The sequence below is a fragment of the Anguilla rostrata genome, chromosome 8 (genome assembly GCF_018555375.3).
Source record: "Anguilla rostrata isolate EN2019 chromosome 8, ASM1855537v3, whole genome shotgun sequence".
Classification (NCBI taxonomy): domain Eukaryota; kingdom Metazoa; phylum Chordata; class Actinopteri; order Anguilliformes; family Anguillidae; genus Anguilla; species Anguilla rostrata.
The window spans coordinates 52,596,071-52,606,853 of NC_057940.1; the positions used below are offsets into that span (position 1 = coordinate 52,596,071).

Below are 10,783 nucleotides of genomic sequence, written 5' to 3' on the forward strand. Positions count from 1 at the left end.
TGAATGATGGAAAGCACGCAGGGACAGATTTAGTACCCACAGACAGAGAGGAAAAGGCTTGGATTCCGAGGTTCAAACATTCATCATTAACTTACACTTCAGTCCATAAATGCAAGCATTACATTTTTCCTTTTACTTCAGTGATCATTTAACGTACCAAGCTTTGTTTATTTAAGACACAACTCGAGGGGAAAAATCATCCTTTTTTAAGAAAAAAGGTGAGGAAAATATTTTGAATCCAGGCCTCAACCTCTGTCCTTTCTTTTGTTTTCTACTTCTCTCCCAAGACTGAAATGAGAAGCGAAACGAAGAAGCTTGCATTCCTAAATACATAAAGCAGCAACTTTAGCATGCAGTTCACGCAGAATAGAATCTTCCAGCATTCAGCCACACAATGTAAACTACGCTGCTCACGCTCATATTCACATATACTAGGCTTTGCCGCCCTCTTGTGGTGTGTTTTAGTACTGGAGCAAGGGAAAAACCATCCAAGGTTCTTTCCTGTGATAGGATAAGAAAATCATTCTTTAAATCAGGATTAGTGAGCTATAGCGGACTTTGTTGCCCTCTTGTGGCCTTTTAAGGTGGGAAGGCAGGAAACAATTTCTTTTCGATTACGAAATCCTGAGCCCATATTTCCCTCAAATTACATCACACCTCCACATACCCAGTCTTACTTGCATTTTTATAAGGTTTTGAGAAACCTTCATTATGTTCAAGATGAAACAGAAGCACTACCATCTCATAAAAAAAAAACACTTTGGTTTCAAAACCTACAGCCATACAGTCTGACATGAGCGAGACTATTTCCCTTCTCTAGTGTGCAGCTCTCAGCTCTTTGTATACAGAGACACAGCACAACCCTTTGGAACACCCTGCCTATACATCTCCCCGTGCAGTCCCCAGTGTCCACAACGTCTATACCGGCACCTGCCCACCTGACACGGACAGGAGCAGACAGGGAAGACTGCGTTTCAGTCTGAATCACACACACAACTACCAGAGACCAGAGCCAGGCATCTCAAAGCCATCCGCACCAGCGTCTGCATTCCCTCCAACTGTCAAACTCCAACGCGAAAATGCTAAAATTAATACTAAACCGCGATGGTTTAATACTGTTATTCTCACAGGCAGGTCGTGGGGTCAAAGGTCATAACCAGCCAGCGTCTGGACTACGAGTCCGTCTGGACTACGAGTGCGTCTGGGTTATGGGTCCGTCTGGACTACGAGTGCGTCTGGACTACGGGTCCGTCTGGGCTACGGGTCCGTCTGGACTACGGGTCCGTCTGGGTTATGGGTCCGTCTGGACTACGAGTGCGTCTGGACTACGGGTCCGTCTGGGTTACGGGTCCGTCTGGGCTACGGGTCCGTCTGGATTACGGTCGTCTGGTACGGTCCGTCTGTGGTATCTGCGGGTGACGCCCACTGCCGCCATCACGGGCAGCGGACTCGCACGGACTACAGCGGGGGGTCCAGACCTCGCCTGCGGTTACAAGAAGGGGATGCCCAACCGCACCATTCGCAAGTCGCCAAGTTCCGCAAGGTCTGTGAGTCGGGTATCAGATCCAAAGTGCATTTGTGCTTCTTCTTTAGCGGGTCACAGCAGCCAGTGATGCTAATATGCTCATAGCGGAGTTGGGACACAGGGTTCGTGTTCATGAGCTATAAATATAAGAGTCAAAAGGGGGGTATGGACTTGTTACACATTTTTAGAACTTTCCAGAAGGGTGGAGCTGGCCGTTAGTTCTGAAAATGTTTTAACACTGATAACCGGGCTGTCCTGGGCATGCGTGGCCAATCCCATCACCTCCCTGTCCAACACTGGTCCTCCAACATCCGTCAGGATTCCATTTTTCGACAAAGCCTGACTTCACAAGCTGTCGTATAAGAAAATAATTTAAAATACAGATTTTGTTATTAGTGAAAGCATTTCACCCTAACGCAACATGTTTCAGGAAATCTCTTTTGTTATCTCCCTTTTTTCGCAGAAAAGGATTCTGGGAGATGTATTGATGTCGGACAGCTGATTGGTGTCAGACAGGGGCGCGCTGAATGCTGACGCAGCAGAAACGCACGCGCAGTCGATGCACGCCCCAAAGCACTTCCTGCTTCCGTCCCACACGCCTCCTTTTGAGGTCAGAGGTCACAGCTCTGGCAGCAAGGTCAGTCAGGTGAAGTGCATGCTGGGATGGCCGGTCCAGGGGTCACCGCGCTTGAGCAGAGAGAGAGGCAGGGGGCGCTGTGGAGCAGAAGCTCAGCACCAACTTCAACCGTCATCTCTGCCATCTCCTACATCGCCTTTCCCGGACCAGAGTGTTGCCCTCTCAGCCAATAGGCTGGCTGCTGCTCCTCTCTATGGCTCTATCCCAGGGCTCCCATTGGTCCGGCTGCAGCGCCGAGCCCCTCCCCTCTCCACGGCCGGGGGGAGGCGCCCGCTCAGAGCGTGGCGAGCACACGGGAGAAGGAGATGAGGACGCCGAGGACCGTCTGCCCCGCCCCAAACACCAAGGCCTCCAGAGGCACCATGTCCTTCCCAGCGACGCGGTACACACCGGCCACAGCCGCACCTGCAGAACACAGAGACACACACACACACACACACAGAGACACACACACACAACACACACAGACACACACACACAAGACACACACATGCACACAGACACACACTCACACAGAGACACACACACATACACACACACACACAGAGACACACACATGCACACAGACACACACTCACACACACACAGACACACACATACACAGAGACACACACAGACAAACACACACACAGACACACACATGCACACACAGAACACAGAGACAGACACACACACACACACAGAGACACACACGCACACACACATGCACACACACGCAGACATGCAAACACACACACACAAACGCACACACATGCACACACACACACACAAAGAGATCCACGCCCGTCAACCACAGCACAGTAACTGAAAGCTTTTCAGAAATAATTCAGAGATGGGGAAAACACATTCTGTTCAGTGCTGCTCAGAGAGAGTGAAGTAGCAGTGGTGGTGATTCAGAGGGTCATGTGTTCAAAGCCCCAGTAGTATAGTAAAGTAAGCGCAGACAGTACAGGAAAGCAGAGCACTCTGGACTGTTCCGGTAAGAACCCATAACACTGTAGAGGCCCAGGAATGTTGTCTACACTGTTCCTCAGTGCCCATACACAAACCAGCACAGACCACAGCTACAGACACACAGACATGACTGTACAAACTTACTGGCAGACAGACAGTGGTAAACAGACAGAGACACAGACAGAGCACAGACAGAGAAGACGAGGCACGAGGCACAGACAAGAAAACATGTACAACGAAGCGACAGACAGAGGCACAGACAGAGGCTACAGACACAGACAGAAGCACAGAGACACAGACAGAAGCACAGACAGCAGTACAGACAGAGGCACAAAGGCACAGACAGAGAAACAGACAGTGGTACAGACAAAAGCACAGACAGTGGTAAAAACAGAGGCACAGACAGAAGCACAGACAGAGGTACCGCAGAGACACAGACAGAGATAGAAACAAAGACACAAACAGAGGCACAGACAGGGGGGCGGAGGCAGCGCACTCACTGGTGATGACCCCTCCGATGAGGGAGGCCAGGAAGCCCACGCTGACCAGCAGCAGGGTGATGAGCCGGCCCCTCCTGTGTCTCTGCAGAGTGACCAGCATGAGCAGCGCCATTGCACCATGGACCAGCAGAGAGGAGAACAGACACCAGAGGAACACCCAGTACCACATCTCTGCAACACACACACACACACACATAATTAAACACACACTATACCCAGTACCACATCTCTGCAACACACACACACATGTAGTTAAACACACATTACACCCAGTACCACATCTCTGCAATACAAACACACACATAATTAAACATACACTATACCCAGTACCACCTCGCTGCAACACACACATACACACACACACAGGGTTTACCCACAGTGCACTCACACAGTACACACACATATACTCAAACACACACACACACAGCATGTACATACAGCACACAGGAAACTCATATTGGGCCCACACACAATGTTCAGGCAGGGAACACGTGACCCTGTCTCAGTCAGGATGTCAGTCACTGCTGTCAGCTCGTTTTACTTCTGCAAGACCCAGAGCGATGGACGCCACGCCCTTTACATCTCTAATCTTCTCCCTCTCTCACCTGACGACTGGTAAACCTCTGCTCCAGGAACTGACAGTTGGCTACGATGTCAGCACTGTCAGCGCACAGAGTGTTACATGCCTAGCACATACTCACCATACACTCAGTGACACACCCACCTGAAGCACCTATCCTGATCTCCGCCCCCATTCTATCACTGATCGACAGCGGATTGCTCCAATCGCTCAGGTTTTGGTCGTCCCTGTGATTTGAGTATATGCAGATTGGACGTGGCCTGGTTGTCTATTTTTGCCAAAGTGTGTTTTGAGAGGTATTGGTTTTCGGCTTGGTGTTAGCCGCAGCTCTAGAGCGAATGCATTATATCCCGTTGCAAAGGATTACAACCGTCCGGTAATCAGAAGGTATTATATTACGCGAACATCTCCATCTGCTTCCCCGAGGATCAAATCTAATCGCTAGTATTTCACTTGAGCGCGTGTACCCGCGCGTACATTCTGAGTCACGAGCCTCGAGTCTAACCGCCGAGCGGTTCATAAAAAGCGCACGCTGCCAGCTGAGGCGACGCTCGTGCAATGTCGTGACCTGAGTACACGCCCCGTTGCTATATATACGAAATATATTTTTGAAAATTGTACTTCTACGATTGGAGAGCCAACGAGACATTAATGGACACCCTGCTGGACTCCCGAAACGATCAAGAGCTTCATTTAGGAGAGTACCTAAAATGACAATTTGCACATCCCTTAACGGAGCTTAAACTAATCTAGACAGACAAAAGGAGAGGGATTTATGGTCCGACCAAGGCTGCGGATCTGTTTTCATCAGCAGCTACACTGGTCAAAATGTTGAAATAATAAGTACCCAAAGGAAATAACATTAAAGGCTACTTAACCCCGATAAGTAGCTACGATTTGTGCATCTTGTTCGGGAGCATTTTTTTTACGAGCAGCTGTTTAAATACTCCATGGACAGGTAGGTAGCCAGTTGGCTAGCGTTCAAGATTCTCAACATACCTCTAGCAACGGCGATGTGATGACAGAGATACAGTAGCTAGCATCTCCTGCCCCTTTAAAAATGGACTCCATTGCGTTTACATGTCCCTTTTAATCTAAGCAATCTAGCCAAAGGCAGTGAGTGACAAGGTAATCGTCGAAGTGCATTGTGCCAATATTCTCCCCCCCCAACCCCGAATCAGTCGCCCCGCCAACTACTATTCCCCCTCGGGTACCTGCAAAGTGCTGGAGGGTGGGCACCGAGCCCTGTACCCACAGACCCAAAACCTGCCGCACCGACAGGTTGATGGTGTAATCCCGGCTCATGTCTCTGCTGCTGCCGCCGCTGCGCCGGGTCGCACCCCCCTTTGTCAAATTGCTGTACGAGGGTCTTGGAGAAGACATCGAGGAGGTGGCAGCAGGACGTTTTCCTTTCGGGATGCCCCCCTCCTCTACGCCGAGCCGCTGTCTCAGCTCGGCGGTCGCCTCTGGATGGGTAAGCGAAGGGCCGGTGGCTCGTCTTCTCCGTCCTGTCTCTGCTGTAGCAGTAGCGGGTTTGGAGCCATGGTGGGGTACGGAGTGTGAGCGCAGCGCACGCAGTCTGCCGACAGGCGCTTGCCTTTGTACACGGGATTTAAAGGCGAGGGCTGTCTTAAAGGTGAGTACACACCAAACATGTGCGCTACTGTTACATACTGTACACTATGACGGGGAGATTCAAAATTAGTGTTGAGGATTAACATGGATTTAAATTACGCATTTATCTCCAGAAAATCGATTATGTTTTTAGGGATACTGTAAGTGTACATTTTAGACAGTTGCTGTCATTACATCTAGTTTATAGATGGACTAGCCCTTTTGTGACACACAGGTCATGCCAACCCCAGGGACTGTAAATGAGGTTTTAACACAAGAGTGTATTTGTTTAAAATTATACGGGATCATTCAATGGAAACATCTCTATGATGTGTGTGTGTGTGTGTGTGTGTGTGTGCGTGTGTGTGTATGTGACAGATAGATGGATAGAGAGAGAGAGAGAGCAATACATACATACATACATACATGCAAACATACACACATACATACATACACGCATACATACACGTATACATACATACATACACGCATACATACATACATGCATACATACATACATGCATACACACATACATACATGCATACATACATACATACATACACACATGCATACATACATACATACACGCATACATACACACACACACACATACATACATACATACATACATACATACATACATACACTCACACACTCTACGCAGGATGTTGCACTTTGTACCCGGAGTTGTTGTGAGCACATGATATGTGCAACAGAACTCCCACACAATCCCCCTGCACATCAGGAGCAGGTTCTGTAACTTCTGTTCTGGTATGCACTCCCCGGTTACCGTGGCAATGAAAGAAGGTTCCAGAGATCCTGTATTAGAAGTCTGATATCACAACTGCTGGCTTTTGAAGCTGAGGGCACTTCAAAGGGGCCAGGAGGCGTACTTTGAAGTTTGTCGTCTTTCACTGAAGAGAACACGGCGGCCGCGTCGCATCACCGCTTTGTCCCGTTTGGTCATGTGATCTGCATTCGGCTGCACGCTGAATGTGATGGAATTCCGTGTCACATATAATCGAGCCAGAGACAATAGCGCACAATAGACCTCACCTCTTTTTGTGATGTTTGTAATGTAATATGTGCATGAAGCAGACCTGACTCACATGTGACCAGTGACAGCCACACCCACTGGGGGTTGGGGGGAGGCGGGGGACGGGGACGGGGACGGGGGGAGGTTGGGGGGGGGAGTGGGGGGTGAGGGGTCGGGAGGTTGGCTGCCATACAGTAGCTCCATCTGTGCACTCTCCAACAGACCTGAGACAGACAGGGGTGCATTGTTGAGAAATGTGTGTGGGAATGGGGACCTCTTACCCCTCACCCCCCGCCCCCCCCCCCCCTTATCGTGCCCCCAGTGCCCACAGGCTAGCGTGAGGATGTGAAAGAGTCCCCGTTTCCCATAATTCCTGGAACCTTTGATGTGCCTTTCACCCTCATGACATCACACAAAGGTCAGGTAGTGGTCATGGGTATGTGGAAGTGCACCAGCATCCACTCCACTGTAAAACAGAAGCGATAATGTTTCTTAGTTTTCTGTACTTAGGTAATTGCTCCTATTTAGACAAAAGGTTTAGACTTTTTTTTTTAAACTAGAGTCACATTTTTTTTGCTGGCAAACATGAGTAAAAATAAAATATTAATTTCTCATTTGAAGTTTCATGAGTTGATTCAATTTTTAGCATTTGAGATTATTATGAAATTTTATGAGACATGAAAAGTCTCTATTAGGCATAATAGGTACCCAGCATGCCACCTCGTGGTACAGTAGAAAAAGAAAAAGGTATGTGCACACAACCATCCATGAATCAGTAATGAAAAATCTGAAATCTAATAAATGATAAATCTGAAAGCTGCCACAGATATAGGTCAAGACACGAAACAGCAAAAAAATTCGAAAATATAAACATGGTTAAAAATGTGGGCTTAGTGAGTAAACACCCTTAAAAATTTTCCTGTGAACGCTGACTATGGAGATGGGCCTGTAACGGTGCATAAATGAGCCATACGGATGCAGTGACAGAGTCATGTCTGTCACAGCAGTGAGTCTGGAAGCGCAATCAACAGGACGAGATCCTATTATGAAGAAAAAACCCCAAATGTGTCCCAAGGCATAGCTTTTCTCATCTTCTATAAATAAGAAAACAGGAGGCAGTTTTTTATTTTTTATTTTTTGCAGCAAGAATGGCTTATGTGATTTTCAGTAGTCTATTTTATCATATTTCAAAGCTTTCATAAGAATAAAATCTTTATATTAATAAATTGTTCTTTTGGAAGGAAAGATTGGATTTACATAAGAATATTTATACAGTACTATTATTCAGTTAAAAAATTAATAAATAAAGAAAATGCACAGGATTCAGTACTCGTGCACATTAAACAATGATAACAGATTGAGGACTGAAAAGTTCTGTCGCGATGCCCAAAGAGTTATTGTTTCTTATCTCAGAGATGCAGAATTAACAAAGCTTCTTACTGGAGATGAAGTCATTAACAGGAAGATGCTTTGGATAATGGCAAATGACTAAACTGCGTTTGTAATTTAAGTCCTGTGTTGAGTAAACGGTTTGTGTTACCTATACTGTAATTATGAGCTTCTACCCTTCAGGCTCAAGGGTTGCTGGTTATTTGAACCTTTGAACTCATCTGCTCAGCAAGAAACGTGAACTTCAGTCAAGGTCCTGCCTTATCTACCTCTGTTCCACTGCTCAAAATTAGACTGACCTGGACCAATTCAACCAATCAGCTCTTATCTCTGCTTACGCATGACAATGACATAACTGGATCATAAAACTTTAATGTCCTCGTGATAATCTCCTGCATTCAATAAAGCTGAGGAAGGTTGCCTGGGATTGGACGCCGCTAGCAACTCTATTAGATGGAAGCTCCGCCTGTTTGTAAAAATGGTATCGCGTATCGCGTCATTCGTACTATAATGCGACTGGTAGTGAAAAGCTTGAATGTGCTTTGCGTATTTTTTTTTGTCCGCCAGCAGGGGGAGCCGTTGTCCACTGTTCTGTGGCTTATCGGTGGAAAATTGGCGTGGATTGAGCCAGTGTGCCTGCGTTTCCACGGTGATGTCTGCACGGCGCGTCTCAGGGCCGATCGCCCCTGTAGGGTGAAGGAGGAGGAACCGAAGACAGCGAAAGAGAGAGAGAGAGAGAGACCCCCCCCCCCACACACACACACACACACTTCACCTACAGGTGTCCAAGAGGAGGAAGAGATGAAGAGATTAGGCATGAAGGACCAGTTTGTTCCTTTTTTTAGATAGTGGGAATAAGAAAAAATGTTAACGTTTTGTTAAATATTATATGACATTACATTGCAATAATAGGCAGTTAATCCGATGACTATTTTGCACATCTGTGGATTCTAACTTTATGTTAGATGGTGACGTATTAACTAAGGCATTATCTTGCACTATAACTGACATGCATTAATATGCACTACTGTTCACAGATGTAACCCAGATGACTTGGCATTAGTACTGTACGCTGTCTAAACCTGTATGTATGAAATTATTTTCTGGATAAGAGCGTCTCATAAACACCTAAAGGAATTTAAAATAGTCTTTGTTTACTTTAGAATATATTTGGCAGTTTGTACATATTTTGTAAAATGTATACCAAGGCATGGTGTTTGCATACCATTACATATCTGAAAGTTATAGTAACTGATATATTTATAAATCTGTGTGTGTTTGTTTTAGCGATTGAATTTGAACATTTTTTGTTCAACCATACAAATACGAATGATTGGCTAGTTTGATTCACATGACTTATTTGCTAGGACAGGCCTTGCGTATTATTTGAAGGTGTCGTGCTTTCATCGCACACAGGAAAGCGTATGGAGCGGAGAGTGAATGGTCATGCCTCCTGTATGAAGTCGTTTTCGGTTTTCCCCACCTTTGCCGGGAACTGTGGCGGTAACCTGAGAACCTGAGGGGACGTTGACTCACTGTGAACCCCTCTTCAAAGCCGGCCGGGGGCGTGCGTGTGGTTTTGGGGGGGGGGGATCTCTTGTCTGGATCTTTTTGATCTCAGATATTGAGTGCTCTTTGTGTTTTTGGCGTGAGGGGTTCGGCGGGGGCAAATGACAGGACAGAACCTGAGCCCCGGTGCTCTGTTGTGAGGCAGCTGCATCGCAGGTGAGTCACAGCCGTCTTCGTCGCTATCATCCTCAGCTTCGTCGTCATCATCGTTATCATCATAAAAAAAAAACACCGGCGGAGGCCATTATCTGTTTGAACGTTCACCGACGAGATGAGTATTAATGACATCCATTAATGGAAGAAGGCTCTTAAAATATCAATTTAATGTTGCAGTAAAAAAAAAGAATAAAAAAAAACTTTTTAGATCATATTTTCCAGGTACATGACAGAGTGTGCTTTATAATCCGGCAAATTAGCCATAGCACTCACATCTGTGTGTGGGCGTGAGGGGGGTCTGGTATTGACTCCGCCCTCCACTGGACTGACAGCTGTCTGTCTGTACTACACTGAGGGGGCGGAGTCAGTGTCTGCTCTCTGTACTGATGGGTGTCTGTCTGTACTACACTGAGCTCTGCTCATGCAGGGGGGCGGAGTCAGTGTCTGCTCTCTGTACTGATGGCTGTCTGTCTGTACTACACTGAGCTCTGCTCATGCAGGGGGGCGGAGTCAGTGTCTGCTCTCCTCTGTACTGACAGCTGTCTGTCTGTACTACACTGAGGCATCGGTCTGCTTCGTATGACAGCGGTCTGCTCATGAGGGAGTCAGTGTCTGCTCTCTGTACTGATGGCTGTCTGTCTGTACTACACTGAGCTCTGCTCATGCAGGGGGGCGGAGTCAGTGTCTGCTCTCCTCTGTACTGACAGCTGTCTGTCTGTACTACACTGAGCTCTGCTCATGCAGGGGGGCGGAGTCAGTGTCTGCTCTCCTCTGTACTGACAGCTGTCTGTCTGTACTACACTGAGGGGGCGGAGTCAGTGT

The 10,783-nt window shown here is 47.2% G+C and overlaps 1 protein-coding gene across 1 annotated transcript; it reads right to left on the reverse strand.

The window, feature by feature from the left end:
• Positions 1 to 1,653: 1,653 nt before the first annotated feature.
• On the reverse strand, positions 1,654 to 5,851 carry tmem170b (transmembrane protein 170B). Its single transcript, XM_064348760.1, has 3 exons — positions 5,411 to 5,851; positions 3,617 to 3,787; positions 1,654 to 2,567 (listed from the first exon to the last, which is right to left on the reverse strand). Exons 1-3 carry the CDS (start codon positions 5,577 to 5,579, stop codon positions 2,437 to 2,439), a joined length of 471 nt encoding a protein of 156 aa, XP_064204830.1. The 5' UTR covers positions 5,580 to 5,851; the 3' UTR covers positions 1,654 to 2,436.
• Positions 5,852 to 10,783: the final 4,932 nt, after the last annotated feature.

Coding starts and splice junctions, on each gene's coding strand:
- tmem170b (XM_064348760.1), bottom strand. CDS start 5,579: ATGTCTTCTCCAAGACCCTCGTACAGCAATTTGACAAAGGGGGGTGCG. Junction 3,788..5,410: donor CACCCTCCAGCACTTTGCAG/GTACCCGAGGGG, acceptor TGTGTGTTGCAG/AGATGTGGTACTGGGTGTTC. Junction 2,568..3,616: donor CATCGGAGGGGTCATCACCA/GTGAGTGCGCTG, acceptor TGTGTTCTGCAG/GTGCGGCTGTGGCCGGTGTG.